At 37.7% G+C, this 16,581-nt stretch overlaps 2 protein-coding genes across 2 annotated transcripts; one reads left to right on the forward strand and one right to left on the reverse strand.

Annotated features, from left to right (window-relative positions):
- Window positions 1–6,084: 6,084 nt before the first annotated feature.
- LOC141665549 (secreted RxLR effector protein 161-like) lies at window positions 6,085–6,660 on the forward strand. The gene has a single exon (XM_074471532.1). It carries the CDS (start codon window positions 6,085–6,087, stop codon window positions 6,658–6,660), a length of 576 nt encoding a protein of 191 aa, XP_074327633.1.
- A 5,847-nt stretch (window positions 6,661–12,507) lies between these two features.
- On the reverse strand, window positions 12,508–15,929 carry LOC141665550 (uncharacterized). The gene is made up of 2 exons (XM_074471533.1): window positions 14,367–15,929; window positions 12,508–13,929 (listed from the first exon to the last, which is right to left on the reverse strand). The coding sequence occupies exons 1-2, from the start codon at window positions 15,927–15,929 to the stop codon at window positions 12,508–12,510; spliced, it is 2,985 nt and encodes a 994-aa protein (XP_074327634.1).
- Window positions 15,930–16,581: the final 652 nt, after the last annotated feature.

Genomic DNA, 16,581 nt, shown 5'->3' on the forward strand with positions numbered 1-16,581 from the left:
CGTGTTATTCGATTAATGTCATCACTGTCACATGCTAAAGGTAATAACAATGGCTATAGAAGGAAGTAATAATGAAGTTGTGATCTCATGAGTATTTTATTATTGATAAATTGAAGTGTTAGTTAAGTGGTTAATTAAGTAGTTAATTATAGTTAATATTTAATCAACAATTTTAAGTGTTATCTTAACATTGAGAAGTAATCATACATTGGTGAGTGAGTTTAATTAGACAATAACTTAGTCTGAGTCTCTGAGGGAACGAACTAGAAAGTATTCTATATTACTTGCGAACGCGTATACTTGCATGAATATTAGTGCGTGATTTCGCCCTAACATCTCTCTCTCGCGATCTCTGCATCTCTCTCTAATCCCTCCGCTCTCTTCCTCCCTCTCACACTCAATCTCTCCTTCACTCTCTTTCTCTTCCCCATATTTACCCCTGTTTTGGGTGAGTTTTCCGGCTGCCTTGCGTTTTTCTGGTCGCCGTTTCTATTTTTTTTCCGTTTAATTGCTTCGGCCCTGTCCTTGTTTGTTGATAAACATATACATACATATATGTGTGTAATCAGTCGAATGTTGTTATAGCTGGGGGGGCTATTTTTCATTTGGGTATCACCCTACTTCCTCTTCAATCCCTCGATTCTCTCTCTCGCGATCTCTGCATCTCTCTCTAATCCCTCCGCTCTCTTCCTCCATCTCACACTCAATCTCTCCTTCACTCTCTTTCTCTTCCCCATATTTACCCCTGTTTTGGGTGAGTTTTCCGGCTGCCTTGCATTTTTCTGGTCACCGTTTCTGTTTTTTTTTTCCGTTTAATTGCTTCGGCCCTGTCCTTGTTTGTTGATAAACATATACATACATATATGTGTGTAATCAGTTGAATGTTGTTATAGTTGGGGGGGCTGTTTTTCATTTGGGTATCACCCTACTTCCTCTTCAATCCCTCGATTCTCTCTCTCGCGATCTCTGCATCTCTCTCTAATCCCTCCGCTCTCTTCCTCCATCTCACACTCAATCTCTCCTTCACTCTCTTTCTCTTCCCCATATTTACCCCTGTTTTGGGTGAGTTTTCCGGCTGCCTTGCATTTTTCTGGTCACCGTTTCTGTTTTTTTTTTCCGTTTAATTGCTTCGGCCCTGTCCTTGTTTGTTGATAAACATATACATACATATATGTGTGTAATCAGTTGAATGTTGTTATAGCTAGGTTGCCCTGTTCTGTGCCGTCCCTGCCGCCCCGGTTGCCGCCTTTTTGAACTACCGGCGAGGTGACCGGAGGGGTAGAGGAATGGGTGCTGTGTTGTGTGTTCTGTCCCTGTTATCTCGATTGTATATGTTGCCTTGTTGCGGTTCTGTTGCCTCTGTTCGGTGATGTGGTGTTAACTGGTTTATCTGCTTTAATTGAATTATTCATGAAATATTCGAATAGAATTGTGCTGATTATTCGATCAACTATTTTAATTATTCGAAGTTAGATCGATGGGATTTATGTTGGAACCCGAAATTAATCGGGTACCCGTAAATTTTATCGACGTCAGCGATGAGCTTCGGCGAGCCGACGGTGGACTATGATGAATATTTCTGAGTCCTACAATTTAAAATAGAAAATATGATTTAAAATGTGAATTGCGAATAAAATACGATTAAAACATAAAAACACGACTAATAATTAATAATTGTATTTAATTGGTAACTGAGAATTTTGGACTGATATTGATGACTGAAATCGGTGGTTGGGTTTTAATTGCGATTGATTGTGGTTGTGATTGTTTTGACGTCGGGATGTTCGACGAGTTAGCTGATAATCAAAGGAGGTGCTGCCCGATTTCCAGGAAAATTTAATTACGGAAATACTAGGCCGTACCCAATGGCTATCGGAACGTCGATCGATTATATGTAACTATTTTGTACAAAACCTGATTATGTGTTGTGATGGAATACTTTGGGAAACCGATAACCCTACTTTCGTAAAAGGACAAATATACCTATTTTCTGAAAACAAACATCGAACCGACTATCGAAGACGTGAACCCTAATTGATACGTGTATTATAATATTGGATATATTACGAGTCGGGTTTTGTTAACGTTCAGGTAGATTGTTAGCGAGGATAGTCAAGCATATTCGGACGTCTAATTTAGGGTATTTCGGTTCTTGTAGGTTCCAGTCGAAATCCTTAGCATCCCGGTCGGTGCAAAGCCAGTCAAAAATTAGTGTTAAAGCATATTAAGGCAAGTACCCCCGACCATATCTTTATGGTTCAGCATATATGAATATAATGTTGTTTTATTCTCATAGTGGAACAGAATGATTTAAGTTACGTATCCCCTGGGTTTCAAATTGTTTTACTAATTTGTGTTTTAGGGGAAAAGTAACTTCTGAAAATACCTATCTCTAAGTTTTGAATAAAATGAAAATGTTTTGGAAAATGTGCTGTGTTATAATTGTTTTGACAAGAGATAGGTAAGTGATTTGGAAAATCCGATAAAAATGATCAGATAATTGAATGAGTGTGCGCAGAAGGCCCGTAACGGCCTGAAAGTTAGCGTAAGAGGCGAAGTGGTTGTGCACCCTGTTATAACCACCAGCCCAGCGTGACAGAGACCTTGCTAGTCTTTGAGTTCCGGAACAAGTTTCATAGGATAGTCTGATCAGCTGTCTCACCAGGGATCATCCAATACTGTTATATCTGAGCAAGTGATTTTGAGGTTCCTGGAGAGGAACAAGTTTTATAGGTCCTGTTATGGGACAAGTTTTATGGTTCCCATAACGGAACAATTAGTTTTATAGGTCCTGCGATGGGATGAATGATTTGAAAATAGAAGTAGCATGCTAAAATTTAACCTTGCTATTTACATAGCACTATTAATAAAATGTTTAGGGAGCATGCTAGCTATTAAAGATCTAGTTTCAACAGTTTATCAGTTTTTATCTGTTTACACTTGTTTTACTTGTTTTCTACTAACAAGTTGTAATTTGTGTTCCTACAATTGTTTATTATAAACTGTTTTTGTTAGTATTCATATAGTGGTACTGCTGAGCGGTTGATCGCTCACTCTTGCAAATATGTTTGTATATTTTCGCATTGTAGATGCCTAGGGGATATTGCTGTTTTGCTAAGGGCCAGTTTCCAATTCCTCCTGTGTCGAGCTCCTCTGATTAGGTTGTGTCTGGCGAAGTATGGTCTGTGAGTTGCTGTAGAATAACAGTCATGACAGGTTGTTTTCATTAGTTGGTTTGTAATAAGTGTGTAACCTAAATTATACTTGAACCTGGAAAAGATCTTGTGGAAGAGTTGTTTGTATTAAAATAAAGTAAGTTAGTTGTATTATAATTATAGTTTCATTTTATTAGTGACGTCAACTCCTGACCCGGGGTTGAGGTCGTCACAGTAATGGGAAAGGGAAATATTAGAATGGAGCTTGCTGGTCAAATTCATATTCTATGTGATGTGTTCTTCATAGCAGATTTATGCAGCAATCTCCTTAGTATCGGTCAACTACAAGATCGGGGTGCTACTATTTTAATCAAGAATAGAGTTTGTAAGTTGTATAATCCAGTAAGAGGTTGTATACTGGAGAATACAATGACCTCAAATAGAATGTTTACAGTGTATGTAAACATCATCATGTCATCAGCCTCTTGTTTCAACACAAATGTCGAAGAATCTGGTGAGATTTGGCATAAAAGGTATGGGCACCAGAGTTATAAGAATCTGAAATTGTTGCAGAATAAGGAGATGGTCAATGGGCTTCCAAGTATCAATATTCCAACAAAAGTGTGTACGGTTTGTATGACAGGGAAATAACGTAGAGAAGTCATGCCAAAAATAAGCAAGTAGAGAGCTGAAAAGCAATTGGAATTGATTCACTCTGATATATGTGGTCCCGTCTCGCCTGCATCTTACACCAATAAGAGGTACATACTGACTGTTATAGATGATTTTAGTAGAAAGTTGTGGGTTTATTTTCTGAATGAGAAGAGTGAAGCATTTATAATGTTCAAGAATTTTAAAGTTATGATGGAGAAAAAGTCTCGTGTCATATGTGGTTTGAGAACAGATAGGGGAGGTGAATTTAATTCCAATGAGTTTGTAGAGTTCTACAAAAGTCAAGGCATCAAAATACAATTAACCACAGCCTATACGCCTCAGCAGAATGGTGTTGCTGAGCGTAAAAATAGTATAATTTTAAATATGGTGAGATGTTTGCTTGAAGAAAAAAAGATGCCTAGGATGTTTTGGGCAGATGCTGTGAAATGGACTTGTTATGTACTGAATAGAAGTCCCACTAGTGCTGTGAAAGACAAGACGCCTGAAGAATGTTGGAGTGGTGATAAACCCGACATCAAAAATTTTTCGAGTTTTTGGTTGTATTGGTAATGTCTATGTACCTGATCCTAGGAGGCTGAAATTAGACGTAAGGAGTCAAAGGCATATTTTGATTGGTTACAGTGAAGAATCCAAAGGATACAAGATGTTTAATCCTCTAACTAATGAGGTAACCATCAGTAGGGATGTGGTATTTGATGAAAACGAATCTTGGGACTGGGGAAAAATAAAAGAAGATGTAAATAATGTACTGGATTGGGGTGAATCTTATGAAGAAATATATGATCAAGATGAGGAAAGTGAAGTTGAAACAAACTCAAATAGAGATGAAGCAGATTTAAATGAAGAAAGTGCAGGTGGAGAGAACGCCTCAAATGATCTAGTTATGTCACCAATTCAAGAAAAAAGAGAAAGAAGAGCTCCATCGTATCTAAATGACTACACCAGTGGAGAAGGGCTATTAGACGAGGAGGTACAGAATTTTGCATTCTTTAATTCCACTGATGATCCTTTATTTTATTGAGAAGCAGTGAAGTGTAAAAAGTGGAGGGAAGCAATGGATATTAAGATGGAGGCAATAAATAAAAATAAGGCCTGGAAGCTGGTACAGGCTCCGTTGGAAGCAAAAGTGATAGGAGTTAAGTGGGTTTACCGAACAAAGTTGAATGAGAATGGAAGAATTGACAAATATAAGGCCAGGTTGGTGGCCAAGGGGTATGTGCAAGAAAAAGGAATAGACTACAATAAGGTGTATGCTCCAGTAGCACGTTGGGACACCATTCGTATGATAATTTCATTGGCATCAAGAAATAGTTGAAAATTGTACCAGCTTGATGTTAAGAGTGCCTTCTTGCACGGGGAACTTACTGAAGAAGTTTATGTTGCACAACTACAAGGTTATGAGGTGAAAGGAAAAGTGATAGGAGTTAAGTGGGTTTACCGAACAAAGTTGAACGAGAATGGAATAATTGACAAATATAAGGCCAGGTTGGTGGCCAAGGGGTACGCGCAAGAAAAAGGAATAGACTACAATAAGGTGTCTGCCCCAGTAGCACGTTGGGACACCATTCGTATGATAATTTCATTGGAAGCAAGAAATAGTTGGAAATTGTACCAGCTTGATGTTAAGAGTGCCTTCTTGCACGGGGAACTTACCGAAGAAGTTTATGTTGCACAACCATAAGGTTATGAGGTGAAAGGAAAAGAAAACATGGTGTACAGACTGTTAAAAGCATTATATGGGTTAAAACAAGCCCCTAGGGCATGGTTTCATTGAATTGAAAAGTATTTCATCAAAGAAGGTTTTAAAAGTAGTTGCTCAGATCACACTTTGTTTATCAAGAAGAAGGAGGAAAGAGGAATCTTAATTGTAAGTCTTTATGTTGATGATCTTATATTTACAGGTAGTGATATGAGCATGGTGGAAGATTTTAAAAACTCAATGAAAAATAAGTTTTAGATGACTGATTTGGGGGAGATGAAATATTTTCTGGGAATAGAGGTTTTGCAAAGCAACTGTGGTATCCATATTAGTCAAGAAAAATATGCCAAAGAAGTACTTGAAAGATTTGGATTTAGAGAATTACGGAGTAAAGAATCTGATGGTTCCGGGAAGCAATAAGTTGTCAAAAGAAGGAGGTGCTAAAGTAAATGTTACATTATTTAAGCAAATAGTTGGATGCTTGATGTATATGAGGACAACAAGGCCGGATCTGAGTTACAATGTATGTTTTTAAGCATATTCATGTCAAATCCAATGGAGACACATATGCTTGCAGTCAAACGAATTTTAAGGTACATCCAAGCTACTACTAATCTTGGCATATTTTACAAAATGGGTTATACGCAAGAATTAATGGCATACACTGATAGTGATTATGTCGGGGACATAAATGATCGAAAGAGTACTTCAGGTTATGTGTTCTTGCTAAGTGGAGGGGCAGTAGCATGGGCATCCAAGAAGCAACCTATAGTTACTCTATCTACTACAGAGGCCGAGTATGTAGCTGCTGCCTCGTGTGCTTGTCAAAGTGTTTGGATGCAGCGGGTTCTAAACCAAATCAAAGGTACACTGAGTGATTCTATAAAAATATTTTATGATAATTCATCCACTATCAAGTTGGCTAATAATCCAGTTTTCAACGGGCGATGTAAACATATTGATGTAAGATTCCACTTCTTGAAAAATCTTGTAAGTGCTGGAGCAGTTAGTTTGGAATATTGTGGCACGAGTAAACAAGTAGTTGACCTTATGACCAAGCCATTGAAGCTGGATCAATTTGAGAAACTCAGAAATGCACTTGGTGTTAGAAGCAAGTCTAAGATAAACTAACATGTCTGATACATGTTTAGTTTAGGGGAGAATTTGTTAGGTTTGAAGTATTACAGCAGTCGTTAATAAGTTCCTAGAAATTAGGAGTTGTTAGATTAGGATAAGTCACGTTTTCTCAGTCATGGGGATGTTGGATTTATTTTAGATATTTTTGTTTCTACTTTGTAAGGCTATATATATATAGCTCCAGTTATTTATTTTGTTCAATAAGACTATTGTTCTCTTTAATAGCTTATCATGTTTTAGTTGCTGCTATCACACCATTTGACGAAGTAATCTTCCTATTCCAGTGTTTATTATTACGAGCTTTTCAAATAGTCCAAAAAATCGTAACTATCACAACACCTCTATCTATGCCTGCTACCTATAGAATCTCTTCTAGCCATCCATGAAATTCTCTTCCCATCTCATGTTACACATCTAGAATCACAGATTGCCAGCAATGATAAGCTAGCGCATATAACCAGAATATGTAGTATTGTTTCTGAGGCACCATTACAAACTGGACATGCATCTATCATTGGAACATGCTTTTGGACGATCATCGACGTTGTTGGCAAGAAAAATGATAAAGTTCTCCAAATGAGGTTCAAAACCTTTGGAGGGGCTTTAAGTCGCCAAATTTTACTCCACAAGCTCCCATTATCCGTCGTACTTCATAAATTCCTCCAAGCTTGCAATAGTCTATAAGCACTATGTACAGAGTATTTTCTCGAGCTTTCATTGCACCAGTAAGTACAATCTTCTTCTACACTGATCATGAGAGGTGTTTTGAGAATACATTGTTGGTCTCTTATATTAAAAATATTCGGAACCAGATCTTCATCCCAGGCATGACGATCAGTACAAAGTAAAGCAGACACCGTATTTGCAATTAAACTTGGGGATTCCGTAGTAATATACAGATTATCTTCCTTCCCCAACCAAGGTTTAGTGCTTATTTCTATCAGTTGTCCCGTTCCAACCATCCACTGTTATAGTTGAAAGACCCTTTACACTAGCACATAAATGGTAGAATAAGTTTATAGAAAGAGATGAGAGGAGACAGAAGACAGGGATGAGAGGAGAACAAAATAATATGCAATAATATCAATAATCCATACTAGTGTCATTCCACTCCTGGCTACATATACTAGCTAGAGGACCACTACCAACGGTCCAGCTCAACACAATTCATAACGATAATATGAACTAATAATGCGATAAAAACATTAAATGAAAAGACAACATTTTCCAATTTAACAAAAGTGACTTAAACTTTCCAAATGTGACAATACCCCTTCCTTAACCAAAACCTTGTACTCAAGGTTTAAAATCTGGGAATTTCTTGATGAGCTTTTCATAATCCTCCCATGTAGCATCTTCTGGTAGTGAGTCGGTCCATTTGATAAGAACCTCTGCAGCTGCCCTATTATTTTTCTTAACCAATCTTCTATCTAGAATGGCTTCTGGTGCTTTAGCTTTGGCCTCCTCTTTAACTTCAGGAGGTTTAGTCTGTAGAAATGTCCCAGTTCCTTACTTCCTCTTAAGTTGAGACACATGAAAGGTGTCATGAATTTTGGCCGTACTTGGTAGATCAAACTTGTAAGCGACTTTTCTCACCCGTTTGTTCAATGTATACGGACCATAAAATCTAGCTTCCAGTTTTTCAGTCCTCGAGTCCTTGAGAGATTGTTGTTTGTACGGATGGAGGTTAAGAAACACTTCATCTCCTGTATTGAACTCCCTCTCATTCCTCTTGGCATCAACATAATGCTTCATCTGTTCTTGAGCCTTGACCATATTCTTCTTTAATATGGTCTGTAATTCAGCTCTGCTCCTTAGAAATTCATCAATATTTGCAACTGGGGACTTCTATGCTTGGTGATAGTTTAAACTTGGGGGATCATTCCCATACAAAGCTTTATAAGGTGATATTTGAATGGCTGAGTGGTGTGAGGTATTATACCACCATTCCACCTGACTCAACCATTTATGCCATTGATGTCACACCCCAAACCAATTATACACACACTACATAAATGCGAACCATAATTATATTACAAACTTATATGTCCAAAAGACGATAATAATATGATTAAAAACCCAACCACAATAATAACAATCCCAAGATCTTTACAAGTTCAGAGTTTGGAACAACACTTCTAACTAATACCATAATTACAAACGGCAGATTTGCCTAATCCATATACTACATGCGCCCTCAAATGGTCTTCACCCTGCCTACCGGTTGTCTTACGGGCGGTCTGCTTGGTACGAACCATGATCGCTAGCTGTAGAACAGGGTTAAATACAAGAAAATGAGCTAATACGCTCAGCAAGTACTAACAGTTCTATTATACAAGGTATTATCTCACTATCAGGGGTTCATGAATCAAGGGGTTATAGATGCTTGTAAAAAATGACAATAAGAAACATGAAGTTAAAATGTAAAGACATGGTAAAATCATAGTAATCGAAACATTGCATATGGAATCATGGCATTGTGGTAACATGTAATGATATAAAGGCATGGTAGAATCATAACGACCGAAACATGGCATATGGTATCATGGTATCATGGCATCGGGAAATCATGTTATAAATATCAAATCATCAAAATCATTTTAGGACGCTACATATTATAGTCGGTGATCAGCCACGAAGTAATTCCGAACCGCGCCGGGTTCTCAAATATAATGGGATCCCTAGGCTATATGTGAGCCTATCAATAAGCATGAAAAGGACTTGCGTCTGGGTCCAATCCACTAAGATAAGAAAACATTTATTTTATTTTTAATGATTTATAACATGGATGTCGGGGAAAGATTTGGTATCACTTTAATGGAATTGTAACAAGAGAATTCAAGTTCACTAATGAGGTTCACTTTAGGAAATTTGGTAGAGAGTTTAGTATTCACGGTCTATTGGATAAAGAATGTTTTGAAGGTAAGGTACTAACAAGGTTAAGGGTTATTAACGATAGTATTTGAATTGGTTAATGACATGGTGATTATCACAACTAAGCATTCACAAAAAAGTATGTATACTTGCAACAATTATAAGCATAAGGAGTTAAGTAACTTGCCTTTCAACAGTTCTAAAATTATTCGATCTTGACGGCATGAATCTTCCCTTTCGCTTCGGAACCTACACATTATATTAACCTCATTACTATTCACCCTTAAACACCTTATAAACCTATAAACTCCTAGACTAACTTTTAATCTTATCATAACTACTATTATACTTAGACATGACTTAATCATATGCATTTCAAGTAATCCACTTAATCACATAATCACATAATGGCATGGCATATACTACTTAGTTATTTATACTATAATATCACCTAAATACCTAAGCACATAAGCAAGTAACACATAAGAACTATTATTGAGCATAATTTAAACCCAAAGATGATGTGTAACACTCGGACTCTTCACTTCTAGGTCCCAAATACAACGAACACCACTAAAGTTTTCCTAAGACCACTCGAAGGGTGCTCTCGGGTTTCTTGGTGGAAATGGGATGTCTCCACCTTGGACCTTCACTCCAAACCACTTTCTACAGGTTCTTAAGACTCTAAAATAACTTCTAAAGTTTGTAAGACTCAGGGACCTCACTCCTATAGGCTTACAAAAATCGATACTTACACTAAGGTTTCCTGCTAGCACCAGTTTGCACGTCCTGTGCTCTTTGACCGAAATCTCAAATTCTAAATGGGGCCTTCTAACAAAACCAATTCCTATGGATTCTTAAGAACTAAACCTAACTCTCAAACTTGGGTTCAGGCCAAGGCCTCACCTGGGCCTCTCTAGGCCTCTGCTCAAAGTTGACACTTGTCCAGCCTCCCTTGAAAAGACTCTGCTCCGTTTTCACTCATACTAAAACTCACTTTTCTCACTCAATTTTTAATTCTAATGAATTGTTAAGCTTCCTAAGGATGCATTGTACTTATTTAAGCCAAGGCCCCGTGAAGGCCCAGCCTATGGCATGGTTATAATCGACCAAAGTTCAAGGTTACGCAGTCCTGCCTGTTCTGAGCTACTCTCGGAAATGTGTGTGTGCATGTACGTAAATGCCGGTTTTTCAACTAACCAAAGCCACTGGACTCAAGTACAACTCAATTCCTAACTCTAGTAAACTCAGGCCTAGCAAGGCCTTACCAAAACTCACCTAAAACAGCCTATACTTATAATGAAAAATTCTGCACATGCCTAGTGTACCTCCTTCCACCTTAACTCCCATTTCAACACCAAAACCAACATGCAAGACAATAAATCTATCCTAAAGTGTACACAATCCTATTAAATATCATTTTATGGAAAAATACGAGCCTAAACTTAGCCATAATAGTCATTTACCGAGGCAAAAACAGAGAGCATAGCAGAGCAGATTTTATATGTGAACTTTTAAGCAAATTTTCGAACTAAAAACATATGGTAACAACTTGATGACTACAAGATTCAGTTATAACTTGTCAAGGTACATAACATACTAGCATTTCAAAGCAAAATTCATGGCATTCATTGCACAAAATTCAAATTCAAATCACATAATACATTTGTCTGAAATATCACTTATATCATGACATGCAAGTACTAATTTCAACTTTTATCATAAATATCATAAGATGCAAGGATAGAAACTTTGAAAAATAAATTTTTAAAAGATCATAAGTTCTTTGAAAGCTACATAAAAAGTCTCTTTCTTTTTTAAAACAAACAACATACCATCTCTTGCTCAAGTTTTATGAGCCACTTTAGGTTCAACTCTAGATTCACAAGAATCAAAGTTAAACCCTTGGCTTTAGCCACATGCAACTAAGAAATTAACCTTAAATGATGATGTAGCACTAAATATAAATGTCCCTTGCTTGAGTGAGTTGAAAGGTGTTAAGGAAATGAAGAAATGAAAAAGAAAAATGAGAGGGGTAGGGGAGGTTTAGGTGCGGCCGAGAGGGGGTAGGGAGAGGAAATAGTGGAGTGATGTGTTGATGAAGAAAAATATAGTGAAATGAGTGTTGTTCTAGCTTTTTGTCTCATCAAAATAGTGAGTTGAGTTTGAGTTTACTATTTTATCCTTCATCCACTAATAGCAAGCTTTTGCATGCAAGATTTTATTGGTCATTTGTTTGGTCAAATGGAGTTAGTGGAGGGTGAAAAGACGGTCTTACCCTTGATCTCTATTTAGGTGGAAGTTGCATGCAAGGGCACACTTGTAATTCAATAATTATTAAAAGTATAATTAAAAAGAATGTGTTTTACTAATTAAAATATAAATCCATAAATCACAAAATTAATACCATAAATACTATGGGATTTTAGAAGTTTATAAAAATTGTTTTCAAAAATTTCGAACCAAAATTTTATATTAAAAGAATTTTTCTAACATTATCACACTAATAAATAATTCATGTAAAATATAATTAACACATTAAAAATTCACACAAGCAATTGCAAATAAATTGACTTTACTCCACAATGTTAGAATATAGTTTATCGCGTAATCGCAACTTATAAATCACGAGAATCTCAATTATTACTTGATCGCGTAACGATAATCTTACTCTCGTACGAAAGCTATACACTTAAAAATATTCCAGCAACATTCGTAATGCCATACAACAAAATTATACACAATATATAACGAGTCCGCATAATTGGTCTTATAACACAGAATATTTATGAATATCTATATCGCACTTATAAAATAGTTCAAATAATTAGTGGTTGTCACAATTGATTAGGTTTCTGGTTTGCCAAACATCTCAAGTACATCTCCACGCATTGATTTAATCTCTCACTCTGCCCATCCGTCTGGGGGTGGTAAGCAGTGGAGTAGTTAGAAGTTGTTCCCAGCCTACTATAGTTCAACCCAAAACTTGCTGGTAAATATCTTGTCCATGTCAGTTATTATGTTCTTTGGAGGCCCATATAGCTTGATAACTGTATTCAGAAGTTTTTGAGCCACCTGCGTTGCTGAGAAGGGATGTTGAAAGGACAACAAATGACAATATTTGGTATATTTGTCTATGACTACCATAATAGTGTCTCTGTTTTCTGATTTAGGCAATCCCTCGATGAATTCCATGGTCATGACTTCCCAAGCTTGAGCAGGAATGGGAATGGGTTGTAGCAACCCCAGAGTTTTAACATGTTCTGATTTGAACCTCTGGCATATCTCACATTCTTGAACCCATTTACCAATATCTTGCTTCATTTTAGGCCACCAAAATAGGTCGCTTACCCTTTTAATGGATGCATTCACCCCTGAATGTCCCCCTTCCCCAGTATTATGAAGGTTCCTGATGATTTCTTGTCTGACCCCGTTACTAGCTCCCACATATAATTTACCTTCTTTCCTGAGGTCTCTATCTGACATTGAAAAATTAGGTTCAGCTGTAGGGTTTAAAGCTATCCGTGTCATGATGTCTGTGGCTTCTTCATCATTTTCCACTGATTTGACAATATCTTCCTTCCACCTTGGTATCAATAAACTCATTCCAGCTAATTCCCCTTTTTCGTTCACCTCCTTTTCGCATCCCGATTGACCATGTAACCTTGATAAAGGATCGGCCACTACATTATCCTTACCTTTGTTATACATTATGCTGTAGTCAAATCCTAATAGCCTGGACAACCACTTCTGCTGAACTACTGTGCTGAGTTTTTGGATCAAGAAGTACTTTATTGCTTGCTTATCCGTCTTGATAATAAAGTGCCTCCCCATTAAGTATCCTCTCCATTTCTTAACAGCCATCACTACCGCCATCAGTTCTTTCTCATATATTGAAAGGCCTAGATTTCGAGGAGCTAAAGCTTGGCTTAGAAAAGCTATAGGCCTTCCTTTCTGCATTAATACCGCTCCAATACCTGTCTTGCAAGCATCAGTCTCCACCGTGAAAGTCTTTGTGAAGTCTGGCATTCTTAAGACCGGGGTGTTACTCATGACTTGTTTCAGTTGTTTAAAAGCTCTATCTGCATCTATACTCCACTGAAAACCCCCCTTTTTAAGAAGATTAGTGAGGGGCTTGCTCAACACTCCATACCCTTGCACGAATCTTCTATAATACCCTGTGAGCCCCAAAAAACCTCTCAAGGCTTTGATATTTTTAGGGACTGGCGAATTCCTCACGGCTTTAACTTTTTGTTCATCAGCTGCTACTCCTTGTGAACTGACTATGTGGCCGAGGTATTCTACTTGCTCTTGAGCAAATGCACATTTGCTTTTCTTCACTAATAATTTGTTCTCCTTGAGAATTTCAAATACCTTCCTTAGGTGTTCCTATTGTGATTGAATATCAGGACTATAGATGAGGATATCATCGAACAACACTAGCACAAACTGCCTTAAATATTTAGAAAATATTTCATTCATCAAGCATTGAAATGTTGCAGGAGCATTGGTGAGCCCGAAGGGCATAAACAGAAATTCATAATGCCCAAAGTGCGTTTTAAAGGTTGTCTTGTGCACGTCTATATCTTGCACTCTGATTTGATGATAGCCGCTATAGAGGTCTAATTTAGTGAAGTATTTGCTGCCATATAGCTCTAGTTCCTCTATTACTGGAATGGGGAATCTATTTTTATTGTGATAGCATTTAAGGCTCTGTAATCAACACAGAATCGCCATATGTTGTCTTTCTTCCTTACGAGTAACACATGTGATGCATAGGGAGAGCTGTTGTGTTGTATGATTCCATGATCTAACATTTCTCTGACCAGTTTCTCTATCTCTGTCTTCTGCAGGTTAGGACATCGGTATCGATTAGCATTGATCGGTTTACTACCGTCAATAATGGGGATAAGGTGATCCTGAGCTCTGGTTGGGGGTAACCCTTTTGGGGTATCAAAAATTTCTTCAAACTCTTCTATCAGCCCTTGCACATCTTCTGGCACCTGGTTCTTTTTGGTTTCATCAACAACTTCTGCATTAGTAAGTTGTTCCAGAAAATATGATTCTTCTTTCTTGAGCCACCTATCATCATTATCAAGTTGTACATTGATTTTCTGAGGAGTTTCTACCTTCTGTCTGAGGTGTATTTTCTCGCCTTTCCATCTAAATTGAACCTCCCCTTTATTAAAATCAAACCATATCAGGATGACCTGTTGTAGCCACGGGACTCCCAGCACCAGATCATATCCTCCTAAAGGTATTGCATGAAAGTTAGAGGAGAATCCAATTTCTCCCATTTTCCAACTCATACCTACGATCTTTTGAGCAAAGTTGAGTGTAGTACCATCAGCTAGAGTGACTTTCATTTTTCGGCAGGATTCTGTATTTAACGTCATTTGTTTTGCGAATGATTGTGACACAAAATTATGTGTGGACCCAGTGTCCAGTAGTATCTTTACAGACTTTCCCTTCATAAATCCTTGGAATTTCATTGTATGCAATCCGTGTGTGCCACTCAAGGCATGAATTGATACGCCACAATCATCATCACCTTCTTTCCCTGTATCTTCTTCGGATGATGAAAGAGTTTGGTCTTCTTCAGTATGATCTCCTCCTTCTACCTCTGTGGCTTCTTCGCCCACCATTAAAAATAATTGTTGCTTGGCACACTTGTGACCTGGTACAAAGGCCTCATCAAAATTATAGCACAACCCTTTCTCTCTTCTAATTGCCATATCAGCAGGGGTTATTCTTTTGATAGCTGGAATTTTGGTGGATGGGAATTTATTCCTATTACCATATGAAGGATTTACGTTTGGTTTGAATCCTGTGTAACTGTTTCTATGCCCAGTCACCGATTTATTTCCCATCTTATGGCTTGTCTTATGCCCCATTTCAACCCTCTTTTCCAATAATTCCACAAATAGCTCTTGTTCTTTAGCTTTATCCATGGCCTCCTGCAATGTGGCTGGCTTGTATACATACAAAGCCTGTTGAATTTCCTTCCTCAATCCGCTCAAGAAACTCGACAAGTAAAATTCCTCTGTTTGAAATTTATTTCTTGAAATCATGTAGCCCCTTAAATCTTCAAACTCAGCAATGTAAGCTTCTACCGTCCCTTTATGAGTTAACTTGGTAAACTGGCCTATCAAGTTTTCCTGACTCCCTGTTGAAAATCTTTGCATAACCAGACTTACAAATGTATCCCAAGTGGCCCCGGGGTATAACTCTTGTATAGTTTGATACCATCTATCAGCCTCTCCTTCTAAATATAAAGCCGCATAAACAACTTTAGTTTTAGGGTCCATGAGAGGGTTTAGCATAAAGAATTTCTCTGTCTTCTTAATCCAACTCCTGACTTCTTTTCCATCAAATGTGGGGAAAACCATCTTTGAAAATTTATAATGTGGCTGAAGCATGGTATTTTGAGGTCTGTAGGTGTATTGGTTTGAATAAGAGTTTTTCCCTCCTATGTAGCCACTATAAGGGTCATATTAGTTTCGTGTGGTTTGAGTTTGATCATATAAGGGTCAGATGTTTTGGTGTAGTAGAGGTATAGTGTTTGACACAGACCCAAAAGAGATGTTACGAGACTCAAGGTTAGTTTCAGAGGCCAGTGGTTGAGTGATGTTACCAAACTGAATATATGAGTGAGCACTAGGTGGGTATGTGACAGTTTGAGGTGTAGATAGAAGATGTGGAGAATGTGTACCTAGAAACCCATAATTATTCTGAGATCTGGTGGATGAATCCGGCTGTTGGTGCTTCACTATACTCATGAGGTCCATCATTTTGGAAGAGAGATCCTGATTTGTAGCTTGAAGCTGTGTTGTGAGTGTGGACATTTGTTCTCCCATTATATTCAGTTTGTCCTGTATCTTAGAGATCTGTGACTGCGTTTCTTCTCGGTTTTCACTTACGTTTTTTTGAATTTCAGCTACCGTACTCTCCAAGGTTCTCAGATCCTGATCAACTTTTTGTACGGACGGCCCAGCCATGGCTCTGATACCACTGTTATAGTTGAAAGACCCTTTACACTAG

This window comes from Apium graveolens, chromosome 6, assembly GCF_009905375.1.
Source record: "Apium graveolens cultivar Ventura chromosome 6, ASM990537v1, whole genome shotgun sequence".
In the NCBI taxonomy this organism is placed as follows: Eukaryota; Viridiplantae; Streptophyta; class Magnoliopsida; order Apiales; family Apiaceae; genus Apium; species Apium graveolens.